This window comes from Pristiophorus japonicus, chromosome 14 (assembly GCF_044704955.1).
Source record: "Pristiophorus japonicus isolate sPriJap1 chromosome 14, sPriJap1.hap1, whole genome shotgun sequence".
In the NCBI taxonomy this organism is placed as follows: domain Eukaryota; kingdom Metazoa; phylum Chordata; class Chondrichthyes; family Pristiophoridae; genus Pristiophorus; species Pristiophorus japonicus.
In genome coordinates, this window is record NC_091990.1 from 163,911,905 (window position 1) to 163,932,834 (window position 20,930).

At 48.3% G+C, this 20,930-nt stretch overlaps 1 protein-coding gene across 1 annotated transcript in view; it reads right to left on the reverse strand.

Annotated features, from left to right (window-relative positions):
* The window catches only part of LOC139280190 (tetraspanin-32-like), a 141,516-nt gene that overhangs the window by 7,224 nt on the left and 113,362 nt on the right, over positions 1 to 20,930 (reverse strand). Inside the window, exons 6-7 of the mRNA XM_070899771.1 lie at positions 8,142 to 8,228; positions 1,753 to 1,836 (exon numbers count right to left, since the gene is read on the reverse strand). Of these exons, the coding sequence (XP_070755872.1) occupies positions 1,753 to 1,836; positions 8,142 to 8,228 (171 nt within the window). The remainder of the gene's footprint in view (positions 1 to 1,752; positions 1,837 to 8,141; positions 8,229 to 20,930) is intronic.

The window sequence follows — 20,930 nt, forward strand, 5'->3', positions numbered from 1 at the left end:
ATGTGGCTAAAGTCTGCTTTCACAACACTATTTCCTCCTAATGACGTAACTTTTCCGTCTGCTCATGGCGGTGTCAGGATATAAGACCACTCTTCCCACATACCTGCAGTGCAGACACAGCCTGCTGAAGAATCTTCCTGGGATTCAGAAGCCCTGTGATGAGGACCACCTTGGTCCCAAGAGGCTCAGGATACCAGAATGCAGGCGATCACCACTGCCATCCCAGGCCGCCAGTTATCCACTCAGTGCAGCACCAGGATAACTTTAAGAACATAGGGTACACATGGCGGTGAAAAGAAGCCCTGTAAATATATATGTCCACAATATGAAGTTCAATGCTCAGAGGCTCAGGGCCCCTTATGCGCACAGTCACTTGGTGATGACCAAGTGTTTCTCTGATAAGCTCCGATTATGGAAACATAGCCATAGTAGCAGTAGCCCCTCAGCCTGATTCACCATTCAAATGGCTCAAACAGATCAGACCAGCAACAAAATATGTGACTGAAACCTTAAAATAAGATGAGGGCACTATTTAAGTAACAGCAGAATTCTGTTGTGTTTCTTTAAAGGTCCCAGAGAAAGAAAACTAAGATAAGAGCTACAGGAAGCAGCTGTCCGATACCAGATCCGTCTACATTTGACATGGTTCAGTAACCCTTTCACTTTCACTCAATAGCCCAGGTGGAGCCATTGGGACTTACCAAGATAGTGCAGATGTGGAGCTGTCACTGGGCGAGTCAGTGAGCACAAGGAAGGCAGAGGATGAAAGCATGGACATGGAGCTTGATATTGCAATGTGGTCGACTTGTAACTGCCCCCTGCAATGGCTGAGCAAGACACTCTATTGCATTCAAGGCGGCTCACCACCATCTTCTCCAGGGCAATTAGTGATGGGCCATAAATGCTGGCCTTGCCAGCAACGCCCACATCCCTGGACATGAATAAAAATAAATGGCTGAGCACAAACTTACATTTTTCGGTTGTAACGTGAGCGGACGATGGTCTCGAGGGCTCTGCAGTGAAATAATGGATGCACTGCGCAGCTGCTCCGCAGATGTGTGACACTTGGCTGGCATGGTCGCTGAATCCAATGCCATCCTTTGCCGCACAATCGAGAGAGGTAGTCTTCCACGCAGCGCTTGGTATCTCCAGGAACATCTGCATATGTTGCCCCTTAACAAGCAGGCCTCCAAACCATTCAGTGTATCACAGGTGGAGGGACTGACTGCTAACCAGACCATGCGAGCGATAGCTACCTGTCTCCATAATATGCAGAGCAGTATTTTGGGATGTGGGCTTTAAGGATAACCTCAACACTTTAACGGGAAGGAATAATCGTGCGGGGGTTTATAACAGATGACCGAGTCAGTATCACTCGTTTTACACCTCACCAGAATTGAAAGTTTTGCCAGTGGAGGGTCCCATGTTCTTTGTGTCGTTTCCCTCATCTGTACCCCTCAGATTATGTAGAGTTTATTTTTCCAATGTATTTTACTTTGTACAGTCCTGTTAATCCCTTTAGAGTGACAGCTATTTAGCCTACGAGTACAGATATAGTCCTTGATATGTATTTATCCTGCATAGTCAGTAATGTGTCCTTAAAGATATTTCATTTATCCTCAGCTGCAGTTCTCTTTAACTTCAGTCCCCCGGCAGAATTCCCTTGTAGTTGGACTTTTCAAAATATTCTTAATGTACCAACAGCAAAAATGAGGTGATATGTTGCAATGTGGCCCTGGATTGCCGTTTTACCGTAACAATTCCCACCAACAGCGTCAGTGCTCCGATGGTGGTCATGAGGCCGGTGATCCGATTCTCCACTGCCTGAAGACAATCCTAATAAATAAAACACATGGTTATGAAAATCCACACCTAAAAGTCACCACGGAAGAAGCAGTGCCTTCGAGAAAAATAGGTTCGACAAACCTTCTTTCATTCAACTGTCAGCTTGGCTTAGCTTTGAGCACTTTTAGAATAGGATTGCACAGGATATACGGCACAGAAACAGGCCATTCGGCCCAACCAGTCCATGCCAGCGTTTATGCTCCACTCGAGTCTCCTCCCGTCTTTCCTCATCTAAATCTATCAGCATAACCCTCTATTCCCCTCTCCCCCATGTGCTTGTCCAGCCTCCCCTTAAATGCATCGATACTATTTGCCTCAACCACTCCCTGTGGCAGCGAGTTCCACATTCTCACCACTCTCTTTGTAAAGAAGTTTCTTCTGAATTCCCTATTTGATTTCTTGGTGACTATCTTATATTGATGGCCTCTAGTTATGCTCTTCCCCACAAGTGGTAACATTCTCTCAGTGTCCACTCTATCAAAACCTTTCATCATTTTAAAGACCTCTATTAGTTCATCCTTCAGCCTTTTTTCAAGAGAAAAGAGACCCAGCCTGTTCATCCTTTCCCGATATGTATACCCTCGCATTTCTGGTATCATCCTTGTAAATCTTCTCTGCACCCTCTCCAATGCCTCTCGATCCTTTTTATAATATGGCGACCAGAACTGTACGCAGTACTCCACATGTGGTCTAACCAAGGTTCGATACAAGTTTAGCACAACCTCTCTACTTTTCAATTCTATACCTCTAGAAATAAATCCTAGTGCTTGATTTGCTTTTTAACGCCCTTATTAATCTGTATCGTAACATTTAGTGATTTGTGTATGTGTACTCCGAGATCCCTTTGTTCCTCTGCCCCACCCAGACTTGCACCCTCCAAGTAATAAGTGACCTCCCTATTCTTCCTACCAAAATGTGATACCTCACATTTATGTGTTGAACTTCATTTTCCAATTATATGCCCATTCTGCAAGTTTATTAATGTCCTCCTGTAATTTGTTGCAGTCCCTCCTCAGTAGTGACCATCCCCCCAATTTGGTGTCATCCGCAAATTTAGAAATTGTGTTTTTGATTCCAAAGCCTAATCATTAATATAAATTGTGAACAACAGTGGTCCCAGCACTGATCCTTGTGGAACACCACGACCTATCTTCTGCCACTGTGAATAGCTGCCTTTTACCCCTACTCTCTGCTTTCGGTCTTGAAGCCAGCTCGCGATCCATTCTGCTATTTGTCCCCTGACTCTGCATTCTCTGACCTTGTTCATCAGTCTATTGTAGGGAATCTTATTGAAGGCCGTTTGAAAATCTAGATACATTACATCTACTGCATTACCCTTGTCTACTCTCTCTGTTACCTCTTCAAAAAATTCAATGAGGTTGGTCAAGCAAGACTTTCCCTTTTGAAATCCATGCTGACTATTCATTATTATATTTTTGGTTTCTAGATGTTCTTCTATTTTCTCCTTTAGTAGGGATTCCATTATTTTTCCTACCAGCGATGTTAAGCTGACTGGTCTATAATTCCCTGGACATTTTCTATCCCCCTTCTTAAATATAGGTATTACGTTAGCTATCCACCAGTCCTCTGGCACTACACCCTTTTCTAATGAATTATTAAATATGTGTAGAAAGGCCTCTGCTATCTCTTCACTACAATCTTTTAAAATGCATGGACATAATACACCTGGACTAGGGGATTTATTCTCTTTGAGTTTGATTAGTTTATTTAATATATCCCCTCTTTTTATTTTATTTTAAATGTACTTATCTCATTACTAATCTCATCATCCAATGTCATGCCCACCTGTTCTACCTCCCTGGTAAATACTGAAGCAAAATAATTATTTAATGTTTCTGCCATCTCTCTATGGTTACCTGTGGTATTATCCTGTCTATCCTTTAATGGCCCTATTCCCATCCCAACCTTCCTTTTTTATTGAGGTAAAATATTTTGCTATTTTATTTTATGCTCCTTGACAAATTAATTTCATAGTTCCTCTTTGCCTTCCTAATTATTTTTTGACTTCTCTCCTAATCTTTTCGTATTCTCCCTTATCATGCACTCCCCTGCTGTCTATGTACTTAATGCATACCTCTTCCCTTATCATCAATTGCTCCCTTATGGCTTTATTCACCCATGGAGTCTCATTAGTGTTTCATTTGTTCTTTCCTTTTAGTGGAATATATTGTTCCTGAACTCTGTTGAACACCGTTTTAAATGTTTCCTATTGCTGTTCTACATCGTGCTTTGCCCATTTTATTTCCCCAAGCTTTATTCTCAGTCCCTCAAAATGAGCTTTTCTCCAATCTACTACCCTGGTTTTTGTCAATTATCATCTTAAAGCATCTTATATTATGGTCACTATTGCCTAGATGTTCCCCTGCTTTCACTTCCTTTATCTGCTCTGGTTCATTCCCCATTACTAGATCCAATGGCGAATCCTTCCTTGTTGGACTTTTACGTATTAGTTTAGAAAGGGTCCTGTACACATTGTAGGAACTCCATTCCCTTATCCCCTTTACCTACCTCTTCTGTCCAATTAATATCGGGGTAGCTGAAATCCCCCATGATTATTTTCTATGTGTTTTACTCATTTCCCTAATTTTGATGCATATTTCTTCCTCCGCCTCCCTTCCACTATTGGATGGTCTGTAGACTACAACTATTAGTGAGATTGATCCTTTATTATCTTTTACCTCCATCCATATGGATTCTATTTTGTCTTGCCATGGCCTGTGCACAAACCTCGCTGGCTAAAATGAGGCCAGCTATTTGCATTAATTGTGTGGTGCTCTGGGCAGTCTGTCACGATGTTGGAATCACTGGGGCTGCATTGTTGGGTGGCAGTAGCCAGTGACAGGCTGCAGGCTATGTGCTGTGCGCTGGGCACTTTCCCAGCATGGAGGGAGGGGCAGCGGCAGAAGCAGGTAGGGGTAAACGGGCTATGGACACAATAGCAGGGATGCCAGGAGTGACAATGTGCAGAGAGGTCCAAATGTTATTTCGGGCACATTTTGAGACAGATGTGAGAGGCTTCTAGTCCCATTTGTGTTCGGTGCCTTCATTGGGTCCACTTGGAATCTGTAGGCCTAACATTTCAGTGTTCAATTTTCTGGGGAGCAGCGGCTCATACCCTTCAGATTATTGGGTGTCCACCATTGTATTAGTAGCCCCAGAAAGTTGGGGATTTAAGCTCTACTCTATGACCTTAACACACGATCTAGGTTGACATTCCAGAGCAGTACTGAGGGCGTGCTGCATTGCAAAAGGTGCCATCCTTTGGGGAGACATTGTTTGTTAAAGATCGCATGTCACTGTTTGAAGAGTAGAGACTTGTCCAGTAACCTAGACAACAGACCTCCCTCATCCATCACCATTAAAAACAAAATGAACTGTTATTCATCTTATTGCTGTTTGTGGTATCTTGCTGTGTGCAGAATAGCTGACAAGTTTCGCCACACAATGTCACTGCATCAAAGTAATTCATTGTATGCTTTGAGATGCTTCTCAGAGATGTAGTAAGACAGGGGGAGAAATTGGTCTGGTTTGTGCCTCCCATTAGCCCTGGCGAGGGGCGGTAACAGGGCGCTAAGGGGTTACCGACCGGACGCAGAAAAATCACCCACCACCGTCAACTTCCCTGGGGGTTTGCGCTGGTGCTAACACTTACCACCTCGCTCTCTTGCGCCCCGTAGATCGTAGATCGCAGGCTGCGGAAAGAGCGTGCGGCAAACCTGTCCCAGCCACCCCTTCCCTCAACAACTATCTGTCCCACCTGTGACAGAGACTGTGGCTCTCGTATTGGACTGTACAGCCACCTAAGATCTCATGTTAAGAGTGGAAGCAAGTCTTCCTCGATTCCAAGGGACTGCCTATGATGATAATGAGATCGTGATGTCATCCGGTGCGCAGCGTCCCGTTACCGCCCCGGATGCAATATTCGCTCCCACCCCCTGCAGCATCGCCAGGCGTTAACAACGGCAGCTGAAAGAGGTGATGTCACCTCGAGCGACCGTGCGGGGAAAGATATTTAAAGGCTGTCGTGGTCGGGTAGGGCAACATTTATTTATCTCCCAATTCTGGAGCCTCCTGCTTTCTCTTGCCCCCGCGATTGCTACACTCTCTCAAAGAGCTTGGGGCTGCTATGCACATAGTGAGGAGCTGTGGCCCAACAGACAGCCTGAAGGTTCATTCACCCCACCATTGGCTCTTCACTTTAAGCAAGGGGTGGAGCCTGTACAGACGGCAGCCCTGCCCCGAACATCGCTCAGCACCCTGCCCCGAACATCGCTCAGCACTCTGCTCACACCACCCCTCTCACTCCCTTTAGCGCTGTAAGGGAAGTGATTAACGCTTGATTTAACACTCCTCTACCCTCTTGGAGCGCTAAAGTGGAAGTTCCTGGCAGAAGCAGATTTTTTCCGCTCGGCGATACTTTTGCGCTCCCTGAAAAGTTATCACTCCAAATGGGGCGCTAAAGAATTTCTAGCCCTGTGACGCCAAGTTAGCATGGGCCTTGTGGGGCTCCGACAGCACAGGAAATAGGCTGGAATAGGGATATGATGGGTCAACGACTTCATTGACAGTTTCTGGGGGGGGGCGGGGGAGCCGCCTTGACTGGTGTAGAATCTCCCAAACACAGCCCCTACTCTGTCTCTAACCTTAGACACGGTCCCTACTCCTGTCTGTAAACCCAGACACAGTCCCTACTGCTGTCTGTAAACCCAGACACGGCCCCTACTCCTGTCTGTAAACCCAGACACGGTCCCTACTGCTGCCTGTAATCCTACACACAATCCCTACTGCTGCCTGTAATCCTACACACAATCCCTACTGCTGCCTGTAATTCTCCATACAGTCCCTACTGCTGCCTGTAATTCTACACACAATCCCTACTGCTGCCTGTAATCCTACACACAGTCCCTACTGCTGCCTGTAATCCTACACACAATCCGTACTGCTGCCTGTAATCCTACACACAATCCCTACTGCTGCCTGTAATCCTACACACAGTCCCTACTGCTGCCTGTAATCCTACACACAATCCCTACTGCTGCCTGTAATCCTACACACAATCCCTACTGCTGCCTGTAATCCTACACACGATCCCTACTGCTGCCTGTAATCTGACACACAATCCCTACTGCTGCCTGTAATCCTACACACAATCCCTACTGCTGCCTGTAATCCTACACACAGTCCCTACTGCTGCCTGTAATCCTACACACGGTCCCTACTCCTGCCTGTAATTTTTTTTTTAATTCGTTGCCAATCTTTCCAATTCTTTGTCAAATCACAAACGCCAGAGGTCACCCTGCACCTGTCAAGGATCACTCTGCGCCAATGCTCTTCGCCAAAAGGCCTAGAGCCACTGCACCGTTCCTGGAAGTACTGCAATACCAGGTTCGTGCCATGGAGGTGGGTGTGTGCCCCCCACCTACCTCCGTGGAGGTGGATGGGTCAAGCCACCCCACCCACCTCCTACTACTCCTGCCTGTAATCCTACACACAGTCCCTACTGCTGCCTGTAATCCTACACACGGTCCCTACTCCTGCCTGTAATTCTACACACAGTCCCGACTGCTGTCTGTAATCCTGGTCACGGTCCCGACTGCTGTCTGTAATCCTGGTCACGGTCCCTACTCCTGTCTGTAATCCTGGTTACGGTCCCTACTCCTGTCTGTAATCCTGGTCACGGTCCCTACTCCTGTCTGTAATCCTGGTTACGGTCCCTACTCCTGTCTGTAATCCTGGTCACGGTCCCTACTCCTGTATGTAATCCTGGTCACGGTCCCTACTCCTGTATGTAATCCTGGTCACGGTCCCTACTCCTGTATGTAATCCTGGTCACGGTCCCTACTCCTGTATGTAATCCTGGTCACGGTCCCTACTCCTGTATGTAATCCTGGTCACGGTCCCTACTCCTGTCTGTAATCCTGGTCACGGTCCCTACTCCTGTCTGTAATCCTGGTCACGGTCCCTACTCCTGTCTGTAATCCTGGTCACGGTCCCTACTCCTGTCTGTAATCCTGGTCACGGTCCCTACTCCTGTATATAATCCTGGTCACGGTCCCTACTCCTGTCTGTAATCCTGGTCACGGTCCCTACTCCTGTCTGTAATCCTGGTCACGGTCCCTACTCCTGTATATAATCCTGGTCACGGTCCCTACTCCAGTATATAATCCTGGTCACGGTCCCTACTCCTGTATGTAATCCTGGTCACGGTCCCTACTCCTGTATGTAATCCTGTACAAAATCATTAATATTGTCTTTTGTTCCAATACTTGCCGTACCATTTCTGGAGCACTATCTGTAAAGCATGTTTCATTCTCAACACTGCTGTAGTGGCTGAATGTTGAGTTTTTCCCACAGCACCTAAACTATAACAGAATAGAGAAGCTTTAGTTTAATTAGCAACACCTTATGACACAATACTGTACCTTGGTGATCCTGGACTTTGTGCAAAATACCATCCAATAAGCATTCAGATTGTGATCAAATTCATTGTTAAAATTGGAAGCTACATGTGTCCCAATGATTAGGGTACATGTAGCTTCCGATTTTAACAATTAATTTGTTCACAATGTAAATTCTTATTGGGTGCTTTAGAATGGAAGGATCTGGAATCATTTGGTCTTTGTTACCCCTAATTTCTCCAACTCCCTTGACCCCAACCCTGAAGGCTCTGACTCATATTGGGGTCATTGGCACCTTGGTACCTCACCTAAGTGGCTATTCTTCATGTATGAACATAGAGAATGAGTAAGATATTCAGCTGTGAGGGGCGTCACAGCCAGAGATGGTCGTTCCCTCCCTCAGCGTCCACACACACACACATTTTTACTACAGTCACTGGACTGCAATCAGGAAGAGAAACCCTGGCTGATTATTTCCTTTCCTAGTCCAAGGCCACCGACACCAACTCTGGTATTCCCACGACTGCCTCGAATTGGACCAGTCCAGAGATGGAGCCTCGAGTTTCTGGGCTGTGTGGCTCAGTACCATACAGGGCAGTGCATTTGCCAACCGAGCCAGCTCGAGAGCAATTATGTCCCAAAGTTGCACGGTTCTGCTGGTCACGTGGGCGGTCCGGCGGGGGAGCGGGGGGCCTGGATTCTGGCATGTGTGCGCCCCAGACCGTGTGCCACAATTCATGGCGCACAAAAAGTGGGACAAAGGATGATTGTGTGCAGCAACGGTCTCCTCGCTATGTTAATGAGGTGCATATTGGGTACACTTTTCAGCAGTGCTCATTTCCCCCTGTAGAATAGATGCACAGCCAATTCACTGGCATGCTAAATTTGGATCCTTAAAGGTAGCTACCCCGCCCACAGTTCAATCAACATTTCTGGTGCGTTTTATTTTTAGGAAGAAGCTTTAAGCTCACCGCACCAGTTTCTTTTGCCGGGGAGATTGCCACTTTTTCACCTCGGCATAAGTTGTTTACCAGACTTCCCGACAGTGTCAATGGTTGCTGCAGCAACGGAGCTTGCAGCAAACAAGTGCTGCGGATGGGGGATCCTCCGAGGGGCTACTAATGGCACGCCACGATGCACAGAAGGTGAGTTCCTAAAATGGCCGCTGCAGCACCCGAGGCATTAGTCAGGCACCGCTCCTCCCCTCCCCACCGGAGCTGCATTTACAGGTCCGGGCGCTCCTTGCTGGGTGTGTCACTGCGGTATCACCACATGCCATCAGTTCCAGGCAACTTCAAGGGCAAGGGCGGCTCCTCCCGCTGCTCTGAGGGTTATCACACTATTAAGCTTCAATGCCACTGGATCCCTCCAAGACTCTGCACAAGGCACACAACTTTCACTTGCCCAGAATACGGGGCACCATTGATGGCACCCACCCGGACATCTGGGACAGACAGAAAGGGTTTCAATTCAGTTAACGTTCAGATGGTGTCTGACCACAGATACCTGAGAATGCAAGTTATGCAGCAAGCCTCCATATTGCTCTCATTATGTGGCGGGCTACCATGCCCACATTATTGGAAGGAGCACACAAGAGGAGATTTTAACCCTGCCCGCCTGACAGAAACCTGGTGGGCAGGCAGTTAAAATCAGCCAGGAGACTCGCCCACCGATTTCCTGCTTCCTGCCCACTGTCTCCTATTTTAGACTTTTGAGCAGGCAGACAGGATAGCCGCCTGAAGCTGAGGGGGGGGGAGGCATTTGGTTAAATATGCAGATTGGAGCCCAATGGAATCATCAGGCTCCTACTGCCATTTTAACTAGTTGCTCAACACTCCGCTCCTGTTGTTCAGTACTCCGCTCCTCTTGTTCAATACTCCGCTCCTGGTGTTCAATACCCCGCTCCTGTTGTTTAATACTCCGCTCCTGTTGTTCAATACTCCGCTCATGTTGTTCAATATCCCACTCCTGGTGTTCAATACTCCGTTCCTGGTGTTCAATATCCCACTCCTGTTGTTCAATACTCCGCTCCTGGTGTCCAATACTCCGCTCCTGTTGTTCAATACTCCGCTCCTGGTGTTCAATACTCCGCTCCTGGTGTTCAATATGCCGCTCCTGTTGTTCAATACTCCATTCCTGGTGTTCAATACTCCGTTCCTGGTGTTCAATATCCCACTCCTGTTGTTCAATACTCCGCTCCTGGTGTTCAATACGCCGCTCCTGGTGTTCAATACTCCGTTCCTGGTGTTCAATACTCCGCTCCTGGTGTTCAATATCCCGCTCCTGTTGTTCAATACTCCGCTCCTGGTATTCAATACTCCGCTCCTGGTGTTCAATACTCCGCTCCTGGTGTTCAATACTCCGCTCCTGTTGTTCAATACTCCGCTCCTGGTGTTCAATACTCCATTCCTGGTGTTCAATATCCCACTCCTGATGTTCAATACTCCGCTCCTGATGTTCAATACTCCGCTCCTGATGTTCAATACTCCGCTCCTGATGTTCAATATCCCACTCCTGATGTTCAATACTCCGCTCCTGGTGTCCAATACTCCGCTCCTGTTGTTCAATACTCCGCTCCTGGTGTTCAATACTCCATTCCTGGTGTTCAATATCCCACTCCTGATGTTCAATACTCCGCTCCTGATGTTCAATACTCCGCTCCTGATGTTCAATACTCTGCTCCTGGTGTTCAATACTCCGCTCCTGGTGTCCAATACTCCGCTCCTGATATTCAATACTCCGCTCCTGGTGTCCAATACTCCGCTCCTGGTGTCCAATACTCCACTCCTGCGCACTGGTCAGTTGCCTCTCCCCATCTGATTGGGGATTTGGGGATTTGGGGAGAAGGCCTGGGAGTTAAAATTTCCCAGGTCTCATGCTGCCAGGGTCAGTGGGAGTTTGGCGCTTGACGCAGCTTCTACCTCTGCCCACTCCGGCTTAAAATTGGGCCCATAGACTGGGCGGGTGGCTGCTGGGAGACTAGCCAGAGTTGATGAGCTGTTGCAAAACTCCTGAGAACAGGTGGAATGTAAACATAAGGTACATTCCTCAACCCAAATTATTGTGCATCACTGTCATGCTCAAACAAAACTGCTGTTGCAACTACTTAGGCACCATGTTTCTCGATTGTCCTGCCAAGATGCTGGATATAATCATTGCCTGCTGCGTATTGCGCAGTTTGTACAATAAGGAACCATCATGTGGAGGGCGGTGGGAAGCCCATGTTAACGCAGTACTAAAGGAGGATGGGGACGCGGAGGAGAAAATGCAAGAAGTAAGATGCAGCCAAGAGGATTGCTGCAGCAGTCACTGCGTGATAGCTGCTTTCAGATGCACCCAGACCTGGCTGCTGGATAAGTGTGAAATACCATGATATTTTTTTTCTATCTGCTATTGTTTGATGGCCATCTCTTTCATCAGCTGCAATTTTAATATGGCCCTTTAGTGCAACCTGCATTAAAGAGAGATAAAGTGTTTGAACCTGCTCAGGCGATATTTACTGAACGATGTGTTTCGACTGCCTCATGGGCCACACTTGCCCGTCTGCTGGCAACGACCTCAGTGTTGCTGCTGCTCCACAGCTCTGACTCGCCGCAGGTGTGGCAGAGACTGTGTGTACAGGCAGAAACACAGTCTCCGCGGCAATCTCGGCAAAGCTACAGTGGCGACGCACGAGTGGTAGAGCCCAACCGACCACAATGTCTCACTGCTTCCTGACTGGCAGAGGAACAGGGGTCGTCCAATCAGATTGGGACATTGAGGTTGGGTTGATGAGATGGCAGTTGACCGCACCATCGCGTTTTGCTTAATTATTCCCCTCACCCTCCCCTTCCCCCCTCCCTCAATCCCCGCACCTCTCCCCGCACCCACCCTCCCCTCCCCGCCCCCAGCCCCCTCCACTCCCCCTCCCCGCCGCGACCTCACACAGGGTGACGGGGGAGAATATAACCCATGTCAGTGTTTAGGCCCCCTCAGGGGGCTGCCCCGCTGATGCGCCTGAAGTAACCACGTGCTTCATGGTGCTCTGCAGTTGCGAGGTTTCATCGGCCCCCGCACAGTCACCGATTCAGCGTTGCCCGAAAGGTTGCCCAGAAGATCTTTTGATCATCGCCGAATCCTCCACCATTATTATCCTGGGGGTCACCATTGACCAGAAACGTAACTAGACCAGCCACTTAATACTGTGGGAACAAGAGCGGGTCAGAGGCTGGGTATTCTGCGGCGAGTGTCTCACCTCCTGACTCCCCAAAGCCTTTCCACCATCTACAAGGCACAAGTCAGGAGTGTGATGGAATACTCTCCACTTGCCTGGATGAGTTGCAGCTCCAACAACACTCGAGAAGCTCGACACCATCCAGGACAAAGCAGCTCGCTTGATCGGCACGCTACCCACCACCTTCAACACTCACTCCCTCCACCACCAGCGCACCGTGGCTGCAGTGTGTACCGTCTACAAGATGCACTGCAGCAACTCGCCAAGGCTTCTTCGACAGCACCTCCCAGACCCGCGACCTCTACCGCCTAGAAGGACATGGGCAGCAGGCGCATGGGAACACCACCACCTCCACGTTCCCCTCCGAGTCACACACCACCCTGACTTGCAAACATATCGGCCGTTCCTTCATCGTCGCTGGGTCAAAATCCTGGAACTCCCTCCCGAACAGCACTGTGGGAGCACCTTCACCACACGGACTGCAGCGGTTCAAGAAGACGGCTCACCACCACCTTCTCAAGGGGCAATTAGGGATGGGCAATAAAAGCTGGCCTTACCAGCGATGCCGACATCCCGGAACAAATAAAAAGAAATCCACCAATTGTCTCCTGATGGCTGTACCAGGGGAACATTGATCCCTCGCCCACGCAGTCAAGAAATATCTAATGCTGGAAGCCTCAGTAGGTGATTGCTGTTCTTCCACTGCCACCTCCCCATGTTGCTCAGTTGCACGGGAATGTAATGCAGACCCAATGGCCTACCTTTAGCAGACAGGTAGTCTGCACTTCAACTGGTCCTCCCTGTTCAAACTCCCTATCGGAATGCCCTGCGGTACTTTGTCCGTGTTGGTGACTGTGCCGGGTGGAGTGTGTCACATGATCGGTCACCTTGGAAACAGCCTGTATTGGAGCAGCAAACACTGCATTACTCTAGCTTCAGGGAGGAATGCCTTATAACAGAGGCTTGCTGCCATGTTACTCTTCTGCAGCGAGGGAATGAGCAAGGGTAACAATGAAGGAATGAAAAGGAGGATATGTGCTGGTGGAAGCCGCACATCTTCGAGCTCTCACACCCCTACTCCTCCCACGGTCTCGGGGCCAAATATTCTCGATGGGTGATTTCCTCAAATGGCTTTAAACGCCGTGATCACCACCCACTCATATTTGAATGCGACAGTTATGAGCAATCATTTCCTGCAATTGCGCATAAGAAATCCAGATGTTCGAACTTGGCAGAGCACCCAGACAACCAGCCCTGTGGCAATGCACATTCTGTTGTGTATAGAAGAACTCCACGAGGCTGAGTACTGTGAGTTAAACTTAGTGTGACCTTAGTCTTCTTTATTACAACTCCACAGTGCCTAAACAACATGGCAGCCAACCTTTTATACTGGCCCTGCACGTGTGTGCAGGTGACCATTAGGACTCCAACAGTCGCGCCCTCTGGTGGCAAGTATTACATAGTTACATACATAACATCACTCCCCCCAAAGCCTTCAGTGCAAATTATTTACAAGTTGAGGCGATCCGGAGCTCTTCGCTCCCTGGTTGATTGTCTAAGTTCAAACCCTGGCTTGTGTGAGTCGGTCGGACCATTGCTGCACTGAACCACGGCTGGTCTGACCGGACTGTCAGGAACGGTGGGTTCATCCTCATGATTGACAGCGAGGTCGATCGCTGGTTGGGTGTGTGTTGGTGGATCGTCGATGGTGATGTCCTCTTCAAGTCGTTCCTGGTTGTCAGTCAATTGCAATTTGGTCTGATCTAAATGTTTTCTGCACGTTTGGCCATTTAACAGCTTGATTATAAACACCCTAGTCCCCTCCTTGGCCAAAACAGTGCCAGCAACCCACTTGGGACCATGACCGTAATTCAGGACAAACACAGGGTCGCTAACATCAATGTCACGTGAAACAGCCACGCGATCGTGGTACATGTTCTGCCGGTGTCGCCAGGTTTCCATGTGATCATTAAGATCCGGGTGGATTAGGGAGAACTTGGTTTTGAGGGCTCTTTTCATTAACAATTCTGCCGGGGGAATCCCGGTGAGCGAGTGTGGTTGCGTCCGGTAACTGAGCAGAATACGAGACAAGCGGGTCTGCAGGGAGCCGTCTGTCACGCGTTTCATGCTCTGTTTGATTTTTTGGACTGCCCGCTCCGCTTGACCGTTAGACGCGGGCTTAAACGGAGCAGACCTGACATGCTTGATGCCATTGCGGGTCATAAACTCGTTGAATTCCGAGCTGGTGAAACATGGTCCATTGTCACTGACAAGGACGTCGGGCAACTCCTAAAAACATCTTTCCCAAAAAGGGGCCGGCAAAGTCGACGTGGATCCTGGACCACGGTTTGGAGGGCCATGACCATAGACTCAGTGGAGCCTCCCTTGGTGCATTGCTCAGTTGCGAGCACGTGTTGCACTGATGCATGCATGACTCCAAGTCCGAGTCAATGCTGGGGCACCAAACATGCGCTCTGGCAATTGCCTTCATCATGACAATGCCTGGGTGGGTACTGTGTAGGTTGCGTATAAACGTTTCCCTGACTTTTTTTGGCAAAACCACGCGATTACCCCATAAGAGACAATCCGACTGGATGGACATTTCATCTTTGCGTCGGTGAAACGGCTTAATTTCATCTGGCATTTCCCTGGGAACGGCTGACCAGTTCCCATTTGGAACGCAACTCTTTACGAATGATAGCACAGGATCCTGGCTGGTCCAGGTCCTGATCTGGCGAGCTGTGACAGGTGACCCCTCGCTCTCAAAAGTATCCAGGACCAGTAGCAAGTCTGCGGGCTGCGCCATTTCAACCCCAGTGGCGGGTAATGGTAGCCGGCTGTGAGCATTGGCACAGTTTTCAGTGCTTGGTCTATGGCGGATAACATAGTCATAGCGGATCATCTTTTGAGTGCGGAACGCAGCATTGGTGTTTATACCTTTGCTCTCTGAAAACAGCGAAACGAGCAGCTTGTGGTCAGTTTCAAGCTCAAACCGAAGTCCAAATAGGTATTGGTGCATTTTCTTAACCCCATATACACATGCTAACGCCTCTTTCTCGACCATACTATAGGCTCTCTCAGCCTTAGAAAGACTTCTAGATGCATATGCAACCGGTTGGAGGTTGCCTGATACATTGGTTTGCTGTAACACACAGGCGACCCCATACAATGAGGCATCACAAGCTAGCACTAAACGTTTACATGGGTCATAGTGTACAAGTAACTTATTTGAACATAGCAGATTCCTGGCCTTCTCAAAGGCTGTGTCTTGAGGTTTGCCCCAAATCCAGTCTTATGCTTATGTAGCAACATATGCAAAGGCTCTAACTGTTATATATGTAAACTTGTATTTACTTTGTTCAGCCACCAGAGGGCTCATCCCCTGGAGTCCCAAGGGATCCCATAATCCCTTGGGAGCACAAGTATTTAAGGAGGCTTCACAGGTTGGAGAGGCACTCTGGAGACCTGCAATAAAAGAATACGGTCACACTTTACTTTGCGCTCAGTATTCAGTCCGACTCTTTCTCCATACACAACAACTGGTGATGAGATACAGATAGCGAACCCAAAGATGCAGAGAACAGTGGGCATCCTGGAGAAATTTTCGAAGGGAGATGATTGGGAAACTTTTGTGGAGCGACTCGATCAATACTTGGTGACCAACGAGCTCGATGGGGAAGAGAGTGCTGCCAAACGAAGGGTGATCCTCCTCACCATCTGTGGGGCACCAACATATGGCCTCATGAAGAATCTGCTCACTCCAGCGAAACCCACAGAGAAATCGTACGACGATTTGTGCACACTGGTCCGAGAGCATTTGAACCCGAAGGAAAGCGTTCTGATGGCGAGGTACCGGTTCTACACCTATAAAAGGTCTGAAGACCAGGAAGTGGCGAGTTTTGTCGCCGAGCTAAGACGCGTTGCAGAACATTGCGAATTTGAAGGACAATTGGAGCACATGCTCAGAGACTTTTTCGTACTTGGCATTGGCCACGAAACCATACTTCGCAAGCTTTTGACTGTAGAGATCTCAACCTTGAGTAAGGCCATAGAGATAGCCCAGGCATTCATTGCCACCAGCGACAATACGAAGCAAATCTCTCAGCACACAAGTGCTGCTACAAGTACTGTGAACAAAGTGATGTTGTTTTCGAATCGTAACATACAGGGCAGGTCACACATACCTGCAGCTACACGTCCGCAGATGTCTGAGAGTCCACCATCAAGGGTGATGAATGCAAGGCCATTAACACCTTGTTGGCGCTGCGGGGGTGATCATTGTTTCCATTCATGCCGATTCAAAGAGTACATTTGCAAGGGCTGTGGAACAATGGGACACCTCCAACGAGTGTGCAGGTGAGCTGCAAAGCCTGTTAAACCTGAAAACCAACATGTTTCAGAGGAGGACAGATCCACGGAGGTTCATGACAAACCAGAGCCTCAGATCGAGGAGGCAGAGGTACATGGGGTGCACATATTCACCACGAATTGTCCCCCGATAATGCTGAATGTTGAACTAAATAGACTCCTGGTGTCAATGGAGCTGGACACGGGCGCAAGCCAATCCATCATGGGCAAAAAGACTTTCGAAAGATTGTGCTGCAACAAGGCCTCAAGGCCAGTCTTAACTCCAGTTCGCACGAAACTAAGAACTTACACTAAAGAACTGATACCTGTAATCGGCAATGCTATCGTAAAGGTCTCCTACAATGGAGCGGTGCACAAGTTACCACTCTGGGTGGTACCGGGCGATGGTCCCACGTTGCTCAGCAGGAGCTGGCTGGGAAAGATACGCTGGACCTGGGAAGACATCCGAGCACTATCGCCCACAGACAACACTTCGTGTGCCCAGGTCTTAAACAAATTTCCTTCGCTGTTCGAACCAGGCATCGGGAAATTCCAAGGAGCAAAAGTGCAGATCCACCTCATTTCGGGGGCGCAACCCATCCATCACAAGGTGAGAGCAGTACCGTACATGATGAGAGAAAGGGTAGAGATCAAGCTAGACCGGCTGCAAAGAGAGGGCATCATTTCCCCGATCGAGTTCAACGAGTGAACCAGCCCTATCGTCCCAGGCCTCAAGCGAGACGGCACCGTCAGAATCTGTGGTGATTACAAAGTAACTATCAATCGTTTCTCCCTGCAGGACCAATACCCGCTACCAAAGGCTGTAGAATTTACCAATATCTCGCAAAGATTCCATTGGTGAGCATAGCCCCTGAACCCCCAGAGCTATAACTTAGTTAGTTAGGGGAATTGGGAGGGGGGAGGCTGGGATAACTTGTGTAAATGTATCTGCATTCTCCTCTTTACCCCATTTAGAGTTTAAGCTGTATTCTTTTCCCCACAGGCTGTAATTTGACATTTTATTCAATGTGTTGTACCCCTCAGTGTGTATTGGTCTGTGTGTGTTATTAAAGGTGTGCCTTTTACTTCTTTTTAAACACAATAAAGCCATACCTGCTTCCTACCTTGAAACCGATTGTCTGTCCAAGTCTGTCACAGTCCCTTCATAATTCCAGTGTCTCGAACCAAGGGTGTGGAAGTGATTCAGAACTGCTCATATAAGGTCAGAAGGGAAAGCTGACCCCCTGCAAACCACCCCTTACAAGGCCGACAACCTCTTGCCAACGCTGGCAGGAGGAAAGACGTTCACGAAGCTGGATCTGACTTCAGCCTACATGACGCAGAACTGGAGGAATCATCGAAGGCCCTCACCTGCATCAACATGCACAAATGTCTTTTTGTTTATAAAAGATGCCCGTTTGGAATCCGATCGGTGGCGGCGATATTCCAGAGAAACATGGAAAGCTTACTGAAGTCGGTCCCGCACAACATGATCTTCCAGGACGACATCTTGGTCACAGGTCGAGCATCTGTAGAACCTGGAGGAGGTTCTTAGTCGACTCAACCACGTGGGGCTCAAGTTAAAATGCTTGAAGTACGTTTTCCTGGCACCTGAAGTGGAGTTCTTGGGAAGGAGGATTGCGGCGGACAGCATCAGACCCACCAACGCGAAGACGGAAGCAATCGAGAACGCACCAAGGCCACAGAACGTGACAGAGCTGCGGTCGTTTCTGGGACTCCTGAACTACTTTGGTAATTTCTTACCGGGTCTCAGCACACTGTTAGAACCACTGCATGTCTTATTAAGAAAAGGGGACGAATGGGTTTGGGACAAAAGCCAAGAAAATGCCTTTGTAAAAGCGAGAAAATTGTTATGCTCAAACAAATTGCTTGTGTTGTATGATCCATGTAAGCGTTTGGTACTAGCATGTGATGCGTCGTCATATGGTGTCAGGTACGTATTGCAACAAGCCAATGATTTCAGGAAACTGCAACCAGTTGCTTATGCATCCAGGTGTCTGTCTAAGGCTGAGAGAGACTACAGCATGATTGAGAAAGAAGCGTTAGCGTGTGTCTATGGGGTAAAGAAAATGCATCAATACATGTTTGGGCTAAAATTCAAATTGGAAACTGATCATATGCCACTTATATCCCTGTTCTCCGTGAGTAAAGGGATAAATACCAACGCATCGGCTCGCATCCAGAGATGGGTGCTCACGTTGTCCGCATACAACTACACCATCCGCCACAGGCCAGACACAGAAAACTGCGCCAATGCTCTCAGTAGGCTGCCATTGCCCTCCACGGGGGTGGAAATGGCACAGCCCGCAGATCTAGCCATGGTTATGGAAGCATTTGAGAGTGAGCAATCACCTGTCACTGCCCGGTTTATCAAAACCTGGACAAGCCAGGACCCCTTATTATCTCTAATCAAAAGCTGTGTGCTTCACGGGAGCTGGTCCAGTGTCCCAGTGGAAATGCAGGAAGAGATAAAGCCGTTCCAGCGACGCAAAGATGAAATGTCTATACAGGCAAACTGCCTTCTGTGGGACAATCGAGTAGTGGTCCCCAAGAAGGGCAGAGACACCTTCATCAATGACCTCCACAGTACCCACCCAGGCATCGTAATGATGAAAGCGATAGCCAGATCCCACATTGGTGGCCCGGTATTGATGCGGACTTAGAGTCCTGCGTTCACAGATGTAATACATGCTCGCAGTTAAACAATGTACCCAGGGAGGCGCCGCTAAGTTTATGGTCTTGGCCCTCCAAACCGTGGTCTAGGGTACACATCGACTATGCAGGCCTGTTCTTGGGTAAAATGTTCCTTGTGGTTGTAGACGCGTACTCCAAGTGGATTGAAGGTGAGATAATGTCGGCTAGCACGTCCGCTGCCACGACTGAAAGCCTGCGGGCCATGTTTGCCACACTCGGCGTACCCGATAACCTGGTAAGCGACAACGGGCCATATTTTACTAATACTGAGTTCAAAGAATTCATGACCTGTAACGGGATCAAACATGTCACATCTGCCCCGTTTAAACCAGCGTCCAATGGTCAGGCAGAGAGAACAGTGCAAACCATCAAGCAAGGCTTGAAGAGGGTAACTGAAGGCTCACTGCAGATTCGCCTATCCCGAGTCCTGCTTAGCTACTGCACAAGACCCCACTCACTCACTGGGGTCCCATCTGCTGAACTGCTCATGAAAAGAGCACTTAAGAGAAGGCTCTCGTTAGTTCACCCTGATTGGGGAGGGTATCAAACAGGAAATTAGGGGTGCATGCAATAAAGGTGCAGCAGTTATAATGGGTGACTTTAAAATGCACATAGATTGGGCGAGCCAAACTGGAAGCAATACGGTGGAGGAGGATTTCCTGGAGTGCATAAGGGATGGTTTTCTAGACCAATATGTCGAGGAACCAACTAGGGGGGAGGCCATCTTAGACTGGGTGTTGTGTAATGAGAGAGGATTAATTAGCAATCTCATTGTGCGAGGCCCCTTGGGGAAGAGTGACCATAATATGGTGGAATTCTGCATTAGGATGGAGAATGAAACAGTTAATTCAGAGACCATGGTCCAGAGCTTAAAGAAGGGTAACTTTGAAGGTATGAGGCGTGAATTGGCTAGGATAGATTGGCGAATGATACTTAAGGGGTTGACTGTGGATGGGCAATGGCAGACATTTAGAGACCGCATGGATGAACTACAACAATTGTACATTCCTGTCTGTCGTAAAAATAAAAAAGGGAAGGTGGCTCAACCGTGGCTATCAAGGGAAATCAGGGATAGTATTAAAGCCAAGGAAGTGGCATACAAATTGGCCAGAAATAGCAGTGAACCCGGGGACTGGGAGAAATTTAGAACTCAGCAGAGGAGGACAAAGGGTTTGATTAGGGCAGGGAAAATGGAGTTCGAGAAGAAGCTTGCAGGGAACATTAAGGCGGATTGCAAAAGTTTCTATAGGTATGTAAAGAGAAAAAGGTTAGTAAAGACAAACGTAGGTCCCCTGCAGTCAGAATCAGGGGAAGTCATAACTGGGAACAAAGAAATGGCAGATCAATTGAACAAGTACTTTGGTTCGGTATTCACTAAGGAGGACACCAAC